Consider the following 19840-nt stretch of genomic DNA (forward strand, 5'->3'; position numbering starts at 1 on the left):
ACTGTTGAATTTTGGAGCATGTCGTGATTTTTCAAGTTCAAAATGATGAGGCTGGGCATGTGCTGTATATTTGTCTAAGTAAATGATTCCCAAATTAAAAATACAATTCAATGGTCCTGTGAAAGTGTTGCGCTCTGGGTAATATCTAATTAGCCAGGCCATCTGGCCTGAATTTTATATCTTAATAGCTCAAGTGAAAACAAATAGTTCTTGTCATTAACACTTCAGACTTTAATTATAATTTAAAAGCACTGAGTGACAGTTAAAGTATACCCTTATGTCTCAGGCTGTGGCTTTTCTAACACAATGTGAGCCTGATTGTGTGTCTGAAGTCCCTAATGTGCTACAGCAGACATGCATTTGTGTCAAAGTGCAGTGGCACATGACACACTTCAGCAGAGTTAAAAGGCTCCTATTTTACCCATTTTACTAGATGTAAGATAAGTCTTTGGTGCCTCCAGGATGTCTCTGTAAAGTTTCAGCTCAAAAACCCATTCAGAGTATTTATTATACAGTGCGGAATATGCCCATTTTGAGCTCAAAGCTAAGTGTAGCTGCATTTGTAGCCTGTGTCTTAAAATGCAAATGAGCTGGTTTTCCCCGCCCAGCATTTCAGCGTCATATAAACAGCAGTCAGTGACCGAGACAGACACGGATGAAGCAGAAATCCAATTCATTAGTCAAAAATGGGGGGGGGGGGGGGGGGTATGGGTTAACCTTTTTGGTAATGTTAGTTTGTGTAATACATGCTTCAGTGAATAAAATGTATGTGTTTATTTAAATTACATCTAATTTATTCCTAAAAAGTTTTCAGTGTTTTGTGGGATAGGCTATTTAGCGTATTCTGACCTGATTAGCTATTTCAGCTTACTTTAAGACAAACTATGCAAACAATGCATGTAATTTGATGTTACTTACAGGCCATGTGTAGAAACAAACACCTATTTTTGACAAACCGTGGTTTCTTCACATGCTGTGAACTCACAGTGAACTTACAGTGTCTATCGGTGCTCTAAATCTGCCAGTTTCAGACTGTTGAATGACTTTTTGGTGCTGATTTGAACTGATTGGTGCGATTATGCATTCACAATGGTATGAACCGTTATAGGGGTGGTCAAACGGATGTCTGTTATTTGAATTATTGACATTATTATTTAAAAAATACAGATCAGAGTGAATTTTTTCTTAGTTTCAAAGGGCTGACCCCCCCACACATTTTGTTTTGACGTCCTTCAGGGGGGATCAACCCCTCCCCCCCAAACCCCCCTGTAATTCGCACCCTGGTTATATTTGTGGTGGAGTTTAATCAAGCCCTTCTGCAACGAGTCGCACACAAATGCTGTTACAGAGTTTGCAGTACACACAAACACACATTTATGAATGACAAAGCAATTTTACTGTCTTTATTGCAACCATGCTCTGTTTTAAAAAGGTTTTAAACTTGTAGAACTCATTCTTGAGGTGCAGCTGATCACAGAGAGTTGGAACAGATCTTTTAATCCCATTTTCTTTGCAAATCCTGTTCTGTTTAAATGTGTTACTATGAAGACACGTTAGTACATGCTTGTCAATCAGTTCGGTGGTTGGGGAAAACCACACTCCTACGTCACGTTGCGGTGGGCCTCAAAATCATTGGGACTTGGATCTAGGGTTGCAACTAATGATTATTTTAATAATCGATTATTCTGACAATTATTTTTTCGATTAATCGATGAATCAGATATAAAAAGCTAAACAAGAAAAGCGTTCATTTCCAACCCTTTATTCAAAAAATTTTTATAATAATAATAGTAGTAATAATAATAATAATAATAATAAAACTAAGTAGTTTTGTCCCGTTTTCAATCCAAATATATTTTTAATCAAGATACATACAAGACACATGAAATAGCATTAGAAATTATGTCTTGTTTTCTGAAAAAAAAAAACACTTCAAAATTAAGCGATTGTTTGCTTAAAACAAGCTAATTTTTTTGCCAATGACGTAAGAAAAATAATCTTAATGAGATCTCAAACTGAAGTTTTAAGCATCACTTCATTTTCTCATGCCATTTTTCTTGTCTAGTCTTGATTTAAGACTTTTTAGATATTTGGACTGGAAACTAGACAAAATGACTAAGAAAGAAAAGCTTTTTTGCAGTGTAGCTATACATGAACACAATGGAAAAATGAATGATCCAAAAAAGGCGAGTGAATAAACATGTTTTTAATCTTGCAATGCAAAGTGCAAAGTAACTATACCACCGCTGCTTCACTTCTGTTATTAACTCTTTCACTGCTGAGTTTAAAAGATTCTATCTGGAACCAGGAGTGTTCATTTAGAACATTCACCCTTAATGTTTCCGTGGTGACGCATCATGTTTGTCATGCGACACACCGCGGCCACAATAGCGCTGTATGACAGATTTTTATATGACATATGACAGCATATTCACACACTTGCTCATCATGTCATCAACTACCTGATATTCCAATTCACATAAACGTTTAAGTGATCGTGATCTATAATGTGAGATGGGCATCACCATGTTTACTTGCAGCCGCGCATTTGCCTCATTCATATAAAGCAAAACACGCAGGATTCAGCATGTAAATTCATCAGTTACTCCCCAAATACATGCAAGCTAGTGGCTGGTGAACTTGGAGAAGAATAGACTGAACTTTATAGTTAATTTCACTATGTGTATCTGATATGAATATAACACATCAGCAAATTATATTTGAATGGATTGTTAGACTGCCTTGTGTGTTTTACAAACTCTAAATGTATTGTTTTACTAGTACTTGTGTGTATTTACATGTCTAAAACATAAAATAAGCATTAGGCGGTTAAAACGCTGCATAATTGTGATAACATGACAAGCTCAGCTCCAGACAACGTGCCAAAGCTTGGTTTGAATTTTTCAGTTGCCGCTCTAAAGGGGGTCACACACGCAGCGCCATGCATTTTAGAATTCTAAACATAAATTTCTATCAGGGTACACACACCGGCGGCTGTCCACGGCGCCCAGCTATGACTCAGGACACTGTTCATATTTCTGCCGTGCCACAGAGCACCATCTGAATAGTTTCATTCTAAATAGCATGTGAACGTGCGCGTCTGGTGTGCGATACTTTCAACTGTCTTATGCGCGCCTTGTCACGGCGCTAAGCGGCGCATGCGGTGTGTGACGCCCTTAAGGGTAAACGAGCTAACACTAACTTGTCATGCTTGTCAAGCTGGATAATGAGTAAACACCAGCACCAGAGACTTTACAGTCCTGACTTCAAAACGGAACAAAAGTAGGATTGTTTAGTGATTTAACCTACTGTTGAACTCCCTTCCTCCTCTTCCCTGTCTATGAGGCTCTGAACTCTGTATTAGTGCGCAAGAGAGACTGTGTTCACTCCGCTCCGTGCTGAACTAAAGTAATAATCTAACATCCCGCGTTGTGCAACACAATAAATCGATTATGAAATTTGTTGCCAACGCTTTTAGTAATCGATTTTTATCGATTTAATCAATTTGTTGCTGCAGCCCTACTTGGATCCTATTTTAACACCTGGAAATTTAGAAATAAAGACTTTTGTGTTTATATCACTCCAATATGACAGTGGACAAAAAGTTGGTTTTGCATCATAAGTGCTCTTTAAAGAAAGGCAATCAAGTGCTGCTCTTTTACTTTTTTATAAGGTCTTTTTCGATGACATTAAAGTGCAAAAAAACACAAAAGTTAATTGCAGTGTCCTTGAGTTGATCATATTTATATCATCAGCTGATATGAACTGTCTGTTTCAGTAATTACTAAAATGATGACATGCTCATTATCTCTTTGTATGGTCTAACCGGTGTCAGCTTGATGAATGAGTTTATTAAAAGGGTCATCACAAGCTCCGTTCCTAATATTGCACGATTTGACAGCAGCAAATAAGGAAGATTGAGGTTGCTAAAATGAAGAGTGTGTAGACAGCCGGTCATCAGTTGCACTACATTAAGGGTGGACAGTGAACAATGGAAATCTTTAGAGAGGATCAGCTTCCTGTTAATGGGAATGGTTTGGAAATGATGCTTTGAACAAGTGCACGCTTCAGCTCATGTAGTGCGTTTAAAAGACGATCAGTAAACAGGATCCCTGAAAGATTATGTAATAAAACACTTGCGCTGAATAGTCCTTTTTTCCTCAAATGTGACGTTCTGCAGCTTCAGATTACCAAACACCTTCTGCTGTCGTCTCCCAAGAGAGCTGTAAACGCAGCCTGAGAACATGCTGTGAAACTGTGATCAGTGGATGTTTGCTTGCTCTGGGCTGAATGAGACGTGAAGCGAGCGTGATGTAGGGGCTGCTGGGACTGAAAAATAAGCAGTCATTGCCAGTTTGTGTGCTTTTGTTTGGGATGTGTGAAATCAGCTGAGGAACATGATTTATACTCTTAAAATAAAGGTTCTAACAGGGGGAATCTGCTGTGATGCCAAAGAAGAACTGTTTTCAGTTTCCCAGAGAACCTTTCATAAATGCTTCTTATACTGTAGAAAAAAATTACTTCGAGTTTGTCTTGTTTCTAGTCCAAATAGCTAACAATTCTTAAATAAACAAGCATTTTCTAGACAAGAAAATATTTGTTTTATGTTTTGTTTTAGAAGTAATAATCAAAATTAAATAGCTTTTCCTTAAATCAAAGAAAATAATCTGCCAATGGGGTTAGTAAGCAATCTTATTGTCTCAAAGGGAAATTTTTACTTTGGCCATTGGCAGAATTTTTGCTTTTAAGGAAAACCTTGCTTAATTTTAACATGTTATTTCTGAATTATTATTATTATTATTTTTTAATTATTATAATTTTTTAGCTTGTCTAGAAAGTGCTTCTTGATTTAATACTTTTTTACATATTAGGACTAGAATAAGGAAAATATCTCTAAGTAAGCATTTAAAATATTGTTTCACAATGTGTTCTTTGTTCTTTTTACAGCATAAAAGATCTTTGGCACTACGAAAAGGCTCTATATATTAAAAATAAATGTTCTTTATTAGAATTTCTAGAAAGAGCTTTTTAACACACACGTAATCTTTTCTAACCAAAATAGTTTGTATTATAGTGGATAACGCCTGTTAGATTTTTAAAATGTCCTTTACACTAAGAATAACATGGGTCTTTTAATTATTAATAGGTTATTTGGCATCATTATGTTTATTGCTATTATAACATATGGTTATAATGTTGATATATTATTAATATAATATTGATATTGTTGTTACTAGTTTAAAAACATTAGAATAAGAATGATTTCTGAAGTATCTCTGATGGCTGATACTCACACTCCAAAATATTATTTATTTATTGTCTACTTTCTAGTCCAAATATATAAAATTTCTTAAGTTTTCTTAAACAAGTCAAAATTGAGTAGGTTATTTTTTATTTTTAGCAGGTTATTTCTTTAAATAACCCCAAAAAATGCAAATGGTATAAGAAAAATACAATTGTTTTTGTATTTTGCATAGTTTTGCATTGTGTTTTACCAACTGAGCTCTGAGATCTCAAAAATACATTTCTAAATATATTAAAGGGCACCTATGATGAGAATCAACTGATATAAAGACAATAAGTCTCTTTTTTTGAAAATTTCCTGACATTTAAAAAGGCACTCAAATCCCAGTGATTTTAAGGCCCACTGCAACGGTGACGTAGGAGTGCAGTTTTCACCACCTACTGAATTGATTGACAGGTTCCATGTTTGTAAAATAAAATGTATACACATGCCTACAGCACATTTTTTGCAAAGAAACTGAGATTAAAATATCTGTTCCAACTCTGTGATTTTAATATGTCTTATAAATTTTAAAACGTTTTTAAAACAGAGCATGTTTATAATATAAACAGTAAAATCACTAATTCTTAACTGCTATAATCACCACGGCCACATAGTGTCAGTAAACGCGATTATACTGCAAACGGCGTTTGTGTAAGACTCGTCATTTCAGAAAGGCTTGAATAGACTCCACCACTAGTACAAGAAATAAACTTACTTGGTATTTTTGACTTATGAGCTGTATTTCTGCTTCATCCGTGTCTCTCTCTATCACTGACTGCTGTTTATCTGCTGTAATGCAGGAAAAGCAGACATTTACGTGGGTGTGGTGGGCGGGGAAAAGCAGTTCATTTCCATTTAAAGTCACAGGCTACAAAAACAGCTACACTGTACTCAGAGACCAAAATGGGCAGATTCTGGAGGCCATAATAAAATATCTGTTGGGTATTTTGAGATGAAACTTTACAGGCACATTCTGAAGATACCAAAGACTTATGTTACATCTTGTAAAAGGGGTAAAATAGGTGTTCTTTAAGTTGTAAATGATTTCAAACTTTATAATTATTTCATTGTGTATATACTACTGTTTTTACTACTGTTTTGTTTTACTGTGATGCACAAAAGATTTGCCTACAGTTTAAAGTACCTGTACTGTATGTATCATTGATCTGGTAATTGGACATATTTGTGTGTCTGTTTGTGTAGGGATGATGCGTTCTCTGATAGTCTGAGTCAGAAGGCTGACAGCGAGGCCAGCAGTGGACCTATACTGGACGATAAAGCCTCATCCAAAAACGATCTGCACTCCCCATGTGAACCTTCGGCTGATTACAACTTCAGCGGGGTCATGGGCCGGTCAGTGGCTGATTATGATAACTTCTGCTTTTATTTATTTCACATTGTTTAACCCTGACCAAAAGCAAAATGGTCTGTATTAAAGTGCTTAATCCTGTTCAAATTCTCCTTGCAGCTTAGTCACTCACTCACCTCTAAAGGCTTTACTTTTCTCTTAAAATTTTTTTACTCTTTAAAGTCACTCAAAACTGAAAAAGTCTCACCCTCAGATAGTTCCAAACCTCAATGAGTTTTGTTTTTTGTTGTTGGACACAAAAGAAGATATTTTGAAGAATGTTAGCCATAGTGACATCCGTGAAAAAAAAAAACTGTGAAAGTCAATGGCTGCCAGTTTTCAACATTCTTTATAATATATTCTTCTGTGTTGAACAGAAAAAAGAAAGCCACACAGGTTTGGAACAAGAGGAGAGTGAGTAGATGATGTATATATATGTGCACAGTTGAAGTCAGAATTATTAGCCCCTCTGTTTAGTTTCCCCAATTTCTGTTTAGAAAGAAAATATTTTTTAAGAAAAAATATTATGAGAAATACAGTAAACATTTCGTTGCACTGTAAAACAACATTTGGGAAATATTTAAAAAAGAGAAAAAAAATTCAAAGGGGGTCTAATAATTCCGACTTCAGCTGTATATATAAATAAATTATTATAAATATGAATTATTGTTAATTTAAATTAGAATAAAATGTTTAGAATTATAATAATTATATAAAAATATATATGTTTTTTTAATAATTATTTAAAGTTACAAAGAGAATAAAAATGTAGCATTGCTGTCTCTCACAGATGGCTTTACCAACAATAACTTGACATGCCAAAATGGGAAAAAAATAAGTCATTTTGGCTATTTAAACAATTTTATATTATTTTTATTTGATAATAAATGACAAAATATAATAACAGTCTTGGATGATGGTGATGATGATAGTCATGATGATAATAATAATAATAATAATAATAATAATAATAATAATTTTAATAATTGAAAATCTTGATATATATATCAGATTCAGGACAGCCGAAACCATGCAACAGTCTGAACTTTTTTCTGAACTAATTTTACTTGAAGTATTTTTTGGGGGATTTTTACTTTTCTCAATTACAGTTATGCTAAACAGACTGTTCTGTTTCTCATTCGAGTGAAATTCTTAAGATGCAACTTTACTTTTTGCTCCATAGAATTTTAAACTTAAAGTACTAGTTACATTTTTACATTTTAATTTCTTTAGTCTTATGCATGTTCAGTTTGTTAAATGCACAATCAAACACATGGTATGACAAAGCATTGTTTAATTGTTCATACATCATTGAAAAAATTAAGTGAGAAGAGGCCATATTTCTCAGTTTACAGTTGCTGTACAGTATGTATTTGTGTAAAGTTTATTTTTGATTCATTCTCTAAACAACTGATGGGATGTTTTATCATGTTTTGCTTTAAAATGAAATGTTTTCAATTTTGCTACAGTACTTTAAACTTTTAAATGTTTGGACTATTTTAACGATCTAGACACAAAGTCTATTAGCGTACGGCGCAAAAGCATTAAGGGTGTGTCTGAATCCCCTTTTGAGGATGGAAAAATATGCTCTGCACCCTAGTGCGTCGTCTAACAGGGTTGTGCTTGTTCTCTTAATGAGTTATGGGTGTGTTTTGAGCATAACGTGCATTAAACCAATAAGAGTCTCATCCCCCATTCCCTTTAAGAGTCAGTTGCATCACGCTATGGTGAATTTGTTATTTACATGGTGGACTTTGTAAGTGGAAAAACTGAGTGCTTCCCTAACGGGAAAAAAGTTAAACAGACCATCTGTATGAGCATAAAGAATGAGCCTCCTCTATCTGGCCTCTTTACTTTCTCTTTACTTTACTTTTACTCTTTACTCCTTTACTTTCGTGGATAAGGAAACTGTGTTGTATGCACTCCACCGAAGACATCTGTTAGCCTACATATTTAATTTTGTTTGTTAAGTGCAATAAAAGCAACAAATCGTGCCAAACACATCTTGCGCCTTATTATGAGCCGGGTGTATGATAAGGACCCTAAAATGCACAATATGTAAGTATTTTTTTAACTAAAATGTCAAAAAAAAAAAAAAAACACTAATACTGTCATATATTCTTATGAACAGTACTTACATTATCCCAAGTGTATCAAAGAATGTTCAAATACAGATATCTGAGGCTAAAATAACATTTTGTGCCTTTAAGTACGATTTAAATCTGTACTTTCAACATTCACTCTAGTATAATTTCGGCCAGATTGCCAAATGTATTTTCATTCATCATTTTGTTGTTTTTTTTTACCATCTGGTTGTGTATTTGTGCAGGGTGAGGTTGCGTTCGGATGGCTCTGCTGTTCCTCGACGCCGCAGTGGCACAGACTCTCACAGTCCTCCTCGGGACACCCCGCCACGGGCCGCCGCTTGTCCCAGCAGCCCTCATAAGGTAGCCATCAGCAGGAGCCACATCGAGAGCCCTGAGAAGAGACGTTTGGGCACGTTTGGCAGTGCCGGCAGCATTAACTACCCAGAGAGAAAGATCTACCCTGAAGGTCACCCGCTCAGACCTGTGCCTGGAGCAACAAGACACAGCAGCCTCGGGGACCACAAATCCTTGGAAGCCGAGGCTTTAGCTGAGGTGAGACTGTGTATTTTTAGAGATCTCATATATTTCAGTCAGTTTCACAATTTTGTGTACAATTTTTACACACACAGTACAGTGTTTGAGCATCTCTTCACTGCATAATAAGTATTATAGTGAGCATCTCTGAACTGCATAATATAAAATAACATTTCTACTTTTTTTTATGATTGATAAAATTGTAAAGTGTTAAAAATTAAAACTTTAACAATTATTTAAAGTTACTAAGAGAACAAAAATGTAACATTTCTGTTTTTTTCACCATCACTCCCAGATGGTTTTACCAATAATAACTTGAAATAGTCGAAATGACTTTTTTTGCCAATTTTTTTATTTAAACTCTTTATTCATTGTTATTTTCTTTTCATTATTACAGTCTTGGATAATGGTAATAATAATAAAAAATATTATTAATAATAATAATAATAATTATTATTATTTATTTATTTATTTATTTAATAGCCACAAAGTTTACAAACCATATAAAATGATTTAGACATTTGTTTTGTATTTTAGATGTTTTGTTTAGCTGTTAATGTATTTAATATTTAGATGTATTTCTATGAAAATGTGTGCAATTTCTTTTAAATAACTTGTAAATGTAAAAAACAGGTTTGAGACAGAAGCAAGCACTATTTTTTATATTTATCTATTTTTATATTTATATATATATTTATATTTATTTTATATTCATTTTTAAATTTATTTTATGTTTATTTTTAGATTTCTTTTTGGACATTTTTATTTATCTTAGATGTTTTGTTTAGAAGTTAATGTATTTAATATTTAGATGTATTTGTATGAAAGTGTATGAAATTTCTTTTAAATAACTTGTAAAAGTAAAAAAAAATGGTTTTGGGTAGAAAGTAATAAGCAAGCACTATTTCAAGTCGTGAAATAAATTCTGAATAATCCTTATCATATATAAATATATTTTATATATATATATATATATATATATATATATATATATATATATATATATATATATATATATATATATATATATATATATATATATATATATATATATATATATATATATATATATGCATACTATCTCAAATTATAAAATTTTTATTAGAATTACCATAAATAGTCTTATATTTTGTGCAGTTTATATTTGTAAAACAAAGGTCTTAATTCAATTTTGTTTTATTTATTTATTATTATTATAATTTTTTTTTACATTTTATATTTATTTTTATATATTTTTTATATTTATTTATTGTTATAATTCTTTTATTTTATATTTATTTTTGTTTATTTTTATATCTATTTGTATATTTATTTTAGATTTATTTTTATATTTATTTTCTGTTTATTTTCTATTTATTTTTAGATTTTTTGTTATATTTTTATATTTATTTTCTATTTATTTTAGATTTATTGCTATATTTATGTTTATATTTATATGTATTTAAATTATTTATATAATGACAATTGAGCAGAAACTGAAGTCATGGCTTACACTGCTTTTGGGCCAAATAATAAAGTGCCACTAATTGCTCGCTGAAATTAATTCATAATAACATGAAATGCTTCGACATAAATCTCTGTTTCTGTAAGATCAAACGTTGAAAAATTCTCAGCAAGTCTGCCTCAAATCCTCTTTAATGTTTTGCACCCTTATAAATCAAAGCTCGAAAGGATTCAAAAGCACTTTTAAGTTATAGTCATGAAAGATTCGGCTGTTTCTCTCGAGTCCCGCAATTAGCGCAGAACTGAGCATGGCTGAAGAAGCTGGCAGGGTTTAGACCAGCAGAAACAAAGAGCTGGCACTGAAGCAGCGTGAACGAGACAGGCTGGCACTCATCCATCTGTTTCATTAGCGCACGCTTAAATAATGAAGTCCGTGACACACAGAACAGTTAATGATCTTTTGTAATGACCCCTTTGTGTCTACACACACCTAATGAATGGCTTATGTGAGCGCAGACATCAGAATGAAAGCATGAGGACTGAATTGTGTTGTTATGTATGTTGATAATGTGCAGATTTTAAGCATTATCTTAATGCATTTTGAATGTATGCAAGCGTGTTTAGTAGGAGTGTGTACACAAATAATGTGTGTTGTTCACTCATGAATGAACTCTCTGAATCACGAACCTGTCAACACAACTCGCTGTGCACTTTCTGCTGTAAATTCATCCAGACACAGCACAAAAATAAACTGATAGAGCACAGTTATTGCACTGTTCTTCACACTGCCGAATAACCATAGATGGAAATATGTTTTGCATTTGCTGTGAGTAGATTAAATCATGATCAGTAAATAATACATATTTATAATTAAACAAGAATTGATTATATATTTAATTATATCTTTATTATTTATATTAAATAATTAATTCATTCATTTTCTTTTCGGCTTATTCCCTTTATTAATCTGGGGTTGCCACAATAGAATGAACCGCCAACTTATCCAGCTGGGAAACATCCATACACACTCATTCACACGCATACACTACTGACAATTTAGCCTACCCAATTCACCTGCACCGCATCTCTTTGGACTTGTGGGGGAAACCAGAGCACCCAGAGGAAACCCACGCGAACACGGAGAACATACAAACTCCACACAGAATCGCCAACTGACCCAACCGAGGCTCAAACCAGTGACCTTCTTGCTGTGAGGTGAACGTGCTACCCACTGCGCTACCATGCAGCCTATATTAAATGAAAATATATTGAAATACTGACCAAAAAATGCTGGTTGAAATTACATTGACAATTGGTTGATTTTAGTTTGTGTTGGAAAGTGACCAAAAGCCAACATCTTAACCGTGATGTTAACGTCAAATAATGAAATTTATTTGTCAGGTATTGCAACCGAAATCTCGTAGACGTCATAGTGTTAACGTCCTCACAACGTCAAGCTGTAACATCATTAGACGTTGATATTTTGTTGTTTTAAGGTTGCGTTGGAAAGTAACCAAAATGCAACGTCTATCCGACGATGGACATTGACATTGGCCAGACGTTGGGTTCTGACATCATCCCGATTTTTATTCCCATACAAAATGCAATGTCAAACCTGACGGCATGTTGGGATGTAAGGCATAATGTAAATCTATGTAATTGTTCTGATTGTTGGCCATTGGGTGGTGTTGGTGACCATCTGTCAGGCTATTTTGTTTGATGTTTTAAGCCACGGTCACACTAGAGTTTTAGCATGCGAAATTCTGTCGTACGGTGCTGCAAAAAGGGGTGGGATTAAACAAGATGGTTAGACATTAAAAAAGCAAGCGATTGCTTCATACTTTAAATTTCTGTCCAGAGAGGTGATGTTTTGATCTTCGATTGGTCTCACGCTGTCACGTGATGTGGTTTGGCAGGTCAGAGTTTACCAAGCTTGAACTTTCCAATGCAGCGAACTGCAAAACTTGTCGCACGAGCTTGTGTTTCCAGTCTGCCACATTCGAATGCGTATCAATAAAAGTCTATGGGGAAAAAAGTTCAGTGTGACCGCGGCTTTACACGTCACCCACGTCTGAATGAGTTTGGACAATTCAGCATATAGAATCAGCTTCGGCTGTCAATAAATGAGAGTGCTCTGATTGGCTGTTTATCTACGAATCACAGTGTGAGAATTTTGAGGTGTGTGTGTGGGTGGCAGGGGTATTGATGCCATCTGCTCAGTAATAAGACCTTGCAAAGTATTTTTGTGAGTGTGTATGTGATCGTGTGTCTTCATGAGCCTTTTATCTTCTGTGCATTAAATTTTTATGGCCTGCTCAGCTGTGAGACAGAGCGGAGATGGTCTTGAAAGAGGACGGGGAGGCAGTGAGTTTATAGTCTATGGGCTTGGCAGAGACACTTTGTGTATATCAGACATAATCTGCTTGTGTGATATATGCTGTACCATTACTCAAGAAAGGAATATGAAGCTCCTATAAAGATGAGCGATTTCTAAGGCCATGTAGCTCCGTAAATACTTTCTGTCAGAAACCGACCAAATTTATATATACATTTCTTACAGTGTTAGAGGAAATCCCTAAATTCATCTATTTGCTGGATTAGAAATACTGGATCGCCTCACAGCAAGAAGGTTGCTGGTTCGAGCTTGGCTGGGTCAGTTGGCATTTCTGTGTGTCTGTGTATGTTCTCCCCATGGTCTTGTGGGTTTCCTCCGGGTGCTCCATTTCCCCCACAGACCAAAGACACGTGAATGAATGAGAGTGTATGGTGTTTCCCAGTGATGGGAGGGCTAAAAGGGCATCCTCTGCGTAAAACATAAGTTGGCGGTTCATTCCACTGTGGTAACCCCAAATTAATAAAGAAACTAAGCCAAAAAGAAAATGAATTAATGAATGAAATACTGGCACATTTAGACAAATTAGAAAAAGCTAATTTTCACATAATCCCTTAAAAAGTTGTTAATCATGAATATTTGGATCTTTGTTCAGTGTTATTCTTGTCCTCAAAATGTAGAAAATGTTATTTAACTCTTATTTCCTTTTTTTTTCTTTTATATGAGACCAGAAATTATTTCAACAAAATAAATATTTGAATAATACAGTAAACCCTTTTAATATTCGTTTTATTTACATATAGTAAATATTTGATTTCTTTTTTAAATATACAGCATTCAAAAACAAACTGAATAAATGAAATGAATAAAATGCTTGCATAATGGTTTAAATTTACATGTTCATTTTGTTTAAAATAATCTCAAAGTTTAGTCATTAATTACTTAATACAATTTAGTTTTTCCATATTTTCACCCTGAATGAATGGATTTGTTATAAAACACAAATGTAACCCTACACCATGAAAGTGTACATTTTTTGGAAATTGGGATTTACTGTAAACACAAGTGATGTATCCAGTAAATCTTATTTTAAAAAGTGCACTTATGTCTGTTTTGTGGTCTAGGGTTGCATTTGTTAATACATAATGCTGAATAAATAATTGATGCATACTTTGTTTGATAGGAACATATATGTCAGAGATTTAACTATTTGAATATGTGGAATCTGAGGGTTAAAAATCTAAATACTAAGAAAATCACCTTTAACCCATTTGTGCCCAAATTTTAAAAAATTGTTTCATGCATGTAGCCTTGTTAATAGTGTCCTATATGAACATGTTTTCATTTATTTTCTCCAGGTTTTTCTCCAGGCAAATATGTTGTATGAACCCTTGTTGTATGAGGAAACCATTCGGCATTCTAACTCCAAACAACATTCTAACACAAAGATCAATTCATATTCATAAACACATTTATTATGTTTAAAATTAGAAAACATTTGATACGAACCCCCCCCCCCCATTCCCAAATTATCTATCATATAATTTCATGAATATGAAACTAATCCATTTGTCTTAAAGTGAATAAACACAAACTATAGTTTCCCCCAACAGACTACTGTGTGTGAAAAAGATAAATGAAAAGTCATTTAACAAAAATATTTTCAGTAAATCTCACGACAGACTTTGACATCTGACAGAAATAGTCAAACATCTTAGTGTTAAGTAAAGCTGCTGATTCTGTTTGTGGAGTTGTTTAATGATTCTAATGAGCTGAGATTTTGAGAGATTTATTGAGTTTTCAGTTGAGTTCCTAAGGTCATGTCCACACGTACACAAGGTATTTTTGTAAACAAAAATTTTTTTTTTCTCAATTTTCTTGAAAACACCCTGACAAAAGTTGTCAAAGATTTGGGTTTCAGTGACCTGATACTGTGCTTTTGTGTAGAAAAAAGCTGCAATTTAGACAATACCCATACAGCAAGACCTAAGGTTGTGACTGAACTTGGTTGTAGCTTAGTGTTTTTCTTCATGGATTCTGCTTTTTAACTGCAGGAGTTCGTTATTCTTTGTTAAATCAGCACTTTAATTCTGCTCCAGTGTTATTTTAACTCTTTGTAGGAGTGGGACCAGATTTTGCTGTGTATCAACTCGTGCATCAAAACAAGTCTACTTTAAAGTAAAGATATCAGTTAAATGGTTATGTTTAGATGGGGTATTATAAAAACAAAAAATCATTAAACAAGACAAATAAGCTTGATTTATTAACTTATTAACACATTATCCCCTAACTCCCCTTGATTTATGTACTTGCAAGGTATTTGCCCACCAGCCACTTTAGTTGTCGTTTGAACATTTGACAAAGTATACAAAAAACTATAGATCTCTTGAAAGATTTGTTTTAGTTGGATGAATCTAGAGACCTTCATGATTATGCTGATATACATTTGTGAGCATAAAATTATTTTCAGTATCATGAAGATTTCCTTTATTTGCGAGGGTTTACCTCCATTTTGCATCCTGAAATTAGTGGTAGGAAGTTGAAGGTCTCATGTGACAGGAAGTAAATCAATTCCCTTTTTTGTTTCTTGAAATCTTTTATTTGGTTGTTTGCTTCCATGTCATTGACAAATTAAACATGGCTAACATTACTCATAAAAGGAAAATGGCAGCTATGAACTATAGTTGCCGGTGGGCTTAAATGGGTTAAACATGTCAAATAAAGTGCTTAGCAATGCGTATTACTAATCAAAAAATTTTGAGTTTTGATATAATTACAGCACACGATTTACAAAATTTCTTCACAGAACATGATATTTACTTAATAATCTAATGATTTTATTTGGAATAAAAGAAAAATCAATAATTTTGACTCTTAAAATGTACTTTGGACTTTTGCCAAAAATAAAGTTGTGCTGGTCCAAGGTCACAAATACCTTTCTTCTGTACAATCAAAATATTCAAATAAACCATAAAGCCTCTACATTGTACACCCTTGTAAATCAAAACTCAAAACCAAACAACATCTATGTTACAGGACATCGAGAAAACGATGAACACTGCACTTCATGAGCTCCGCGAACTAGAGCGCCAAAACACGGCCAAACAAGCTCCCGACGTGGTTCTGGACACCTTAGAACCGCTCAAGAACCCAGTGAGCTCCGAACCAGCGAGTCCCCTACACACCATCATGATCCGAGACCCCGACGCGGCCCTGAGGCGCAGCAGCAGCTCCACCTCAGAGATGATGACCACCTTCAAACCGGCTCTGTCTGCCAGGCTGGCTGGAGCCCAGCTCAGACCTCCACCCATGAGACCCGTCCGGCCTCCGCCAACACAGCACCGCTCCAGCAGCTCCAGCTCCTCCGGGGTGGGAAGCCCGGCCGTCACGCCAACTGAAAAGATCTTTCCCAACAACCCAAGCAATGCTGCGGCTTCCTCTGCCAATTCAGGAGAGAAACCTGGAACCATGTAGCCCACGGTTTACATATGTTGGTGAAGGCTGAGCAGGTCTATGATGGAAATCAAGTTCAGGAGTGGTTTTTGTTACTTTTCTTTGTTTCGGAGCCCTGAAGTGTTCTGGAGGTCAGCATGTGAAGATAGAAGTCGAGTCGGCTCAGGTGATTTCCCATTTTTATTCATCATTTTTGAATGAAACAAAAAGCCTAAAATGAAAGGAAAACCTTAAGACATTTCCAAGAGTAAATTTCATTCATATTAATCTTTTTTTTAATCAATAATAATGATTAGTTTTACCTCAGAATTAATATTACGTTCCTTTTTTTGCCACCTTCTTATTTTGAACTGAGGAGGATTAAAGGAGTGGTTTCTATTCGTTTCTCTCTGCACTGGTTGGTCAGAGGGTTCTGTACTCTCATTGGAGGACTGATCTAACAAGCCCTTCCCTCCAGAACTGGAACGTGTGTGTATATATATAATAGAAAAGCAACTGTCACTTAAAGACAGTCTAGCCTTTGAGCTGTTGTAAATAGAGATATACTGTACTTGAATTGTAATGCCTTTGGTTTGTAGATTAAGCGATATACTTCTAAGTAACGAAATAGCCGAGCTGTATACATATATGAGATGCAGAAAACCCAATATACCAACTAATTGTAAGAAACCTGTGGTAAAATAGTAGATTTACTTGTATATACATTTTGGGGTAGATTCTTTTTTTATGTGTCGATCTTGTACAGCCGAGGACAAGAGCAGGCAAGGAGACTAGAACGACAACATTTGCGACCAGTAAGTAAACAAATGATGTTATCTACAGTCTGAGCCATTCGTATTAGTTTGGGGAGTGTTTTAACTTTTCTTCCCCCCCCCAAAAAAGCATCAGTGGATTTTCAGTGTTTCATTCTTGATGGCATTCACATGAGCTCTGTGCAAGGATTCATACTGGAAGTTAGAATAACCTAAAAATAACCAAATGGAACGCAAGTGCTTTAAAACACTGAATTGGTAGGGGAAATTTGATTAATTAGCATTAAAATATTAACATAGCAAATTTACAAAAGAAAACACAAAATACAGGTCACATTTTCATATGCAAAAAATGCTTTCATCATTTTTCATATTGTTTTTAAGATGATTTAGACATGTTTTTGTGAGGTTCAACCAACAACAGTCTTGTTTATATCAGATATATGACGCCAAGCATATTGTCCTGTGCAAAAGGTGATGAATTTGAATTCATATTGCAGGTTCTTTGGTGAGAACTGATCTCTCAGTCATCCACCTAAAAACACTTGTCAGACATGCTGTATGGTGCAAAGTAAATCATATTTTCCAGTGTTATTAATGATATAAATCCATACCACATTCTCTCTACTAGTCAGGTCCACACCTTTCCATTCATTCATTCATTCATTCATTTCCTTTGGCTTAGTCCCTTTATTCATCAGAGGCTGGCAAAACAGAATGAACCGCCAACTTATCCAGCATATGTTTTACACAGCGGATGCCCTTCCAGCTACAACCCATCACTGGGAAAGATCCATACAATCTCACATTCACATACACTATGGCTAATTTAGTTCAATTCACCTATACTGCATGTCTTTAGACTGTGGGGGAAACCAGAGCACCGGGAGGAAACCCACAAGAACACAGGAAGAACATGCAAACTCCACACAGAAATGCCAACTGACCCAGCCGGGACTTGAACCAGTGACCTTCTAGCTGTGAGGCGACAGTGCTAACCACTGAGCCACCGTGTTGCCCCCAAACCTTTCCTTTTATCTTAAAAATGAAGTAGCCTTGACAATAATATAGTACAAAACAAATCTAAAAGTAGTTCTCAGTTTATATGTAAAATATATTTACGGATATATTTTGATATTTTGCTTTTGGGATTAGACTGTAAAAATGCTGGGTTCCATGCAATTTGTGTTGAGAAAACATGAAGGAATTAAGTTAACTTCATTTTTTTATACAAATTTAAGTGGATTGAACGTAAAACAATTAAGTTGTCCTAAAAAAAAATCAAGAATTATGTTGTTTCAGCTCATTTTATATAAGTACCCAGCAGGCACACAACATCATAAGACATTAAAATTAGGTTAGATTTAGGTTATGACATCAGGTGACCAAATTTCAATATCTAGGCAACGTTATCCAAAATCAACAACAAATTACGTTGATATTTGGTTGATTTTAGGTTGTGTTGGAAAATGACCAAAATCCAATGTCTGATAGATGTCAGAGTGGTAACATCCACACAATGTCAAGGTGTAACATGATTAGACATTAATATTTGGTTGATTTTAGGTTGATTTTACCTTAGACATTGACGTCGGTCTGACATTGGGATGTCAACCCGATTTTAAATTCCCACGACGTTGGGGTACAGCGTCAATAAGACGCCATGTTGACATTCTGTGCTTGCAGGGTAGTTTGAACAAAGAGCAAGCGTCATTTTATTTAGTGTATCCTGTTATCATTCTGTGCTATATATGATTTAAAGCAATGCATAATTGCCAGTTTAATGAAGAAAAAATAAAGTCTAGATCTTTATTTTCAGTTTAAATGTTAAATATAGACATAATTATCATCAAACAAAATAATCTTTAAAAGTAGGTCTAATATGTCTCATGTAAAATATATTTTCTTTTTTTTTCTTTGGTTTTGGGATGATACAACCTCTCTTCATGTACATTCTCTTTGGTAAACCCCCCAAGATCCCTCCTCCCACGCTAAATATTCAATAGCCCTAGAGAAAGCAGCAGCTCCAACAAGAGAAACTCCACTGCCCCCAATCTGTCACATCATCTCGGGTTGATCTTCAGCGTTTCCCCCCCTCCTCCCTGAGCTCAGCTTGAGGAGGGAAAACCCAGTCGTGAACAAAATTCGCCCGACTGACCTAGATTTTCCCTTAAATACACAGAGCCCACAGCTCTAATCGCATCTTTCTCACCGACTCTACTTTTGCCAGAGGATTCGCCACTTGGGGCAATCCAATCAACATGACAGTATGCTTGCGCAGCCTAACGTTTATTACATAAAAATGGAAAACAGCAGTTATTACACACACTTTTTCATCTAAAAAATACTCCAGATTTGTGTTTGAAGACACACTTGAGCTGTTACATCATTAGTCTTATGTTTATATTTCTCACTATTAAAAAAAGATTTCCTAGACACTATAATGCTGCCATCTTGAATTACCTTAAACGAAGAAGCTTCTGTCTGATTTCCTCAGCTCTGTATCTGCATGGGCATGCATTTTCCCGCATGTAAGGGAGACTGATTTGCAAGTGCTTCTCTTTACAGTGCTGGAGAAAGACTGATTGTGGTGCCTTTCCCTTA

The 19840-nt window shown here is 34.9% G+C and overlaps 1 protein-coding gene across 2 annotated transcripts in view; it reads left to right on the forward strand.

The window, feature by feature from the left end:
* The window catches only part of srgap3 (SLIT-ROBO Rho GTPase activating protein 3), a 182979-nt gene extending 164003 nt beyond the window's left edge, over window positions 1-18976 (forward strand). For both annotated transcript variants that reach the window (XM_056460338.1, XM_056460339.1), the window contains exons 20-22: window positions 6491-6640; window positions 8965-9274; window positions 16068-18976. In XM_056460338.1, coding sequence (XP_056316313.1) covers window positions 6491-6640; window positions 8965-9274; window positions 16068-16505 — 898 coding nt within the window. In that variant the 3' untranslated portion in view covers window positions 16506-18976. The remainder of the gene's footprint in view (window positions 1-6490; window positions 6641-8964; window positions 9275-16067) is intronic.
* Window positions 18977-19840: the final 864 nt, after the last annotated feature.

This window comes from Danio aesculapii, chromosome 6, assembly GCF_903798145.1.
Source record: "Danio aesculapii chromosome 6, fDanAes4.1, whole genome shotgun sequence".
Lineage (NCBI taxonomy): Eukaryota > Metazoa > Chordata > Actinopteri > Cypriniformes > Danionidae > Danio > Danio aesculapii.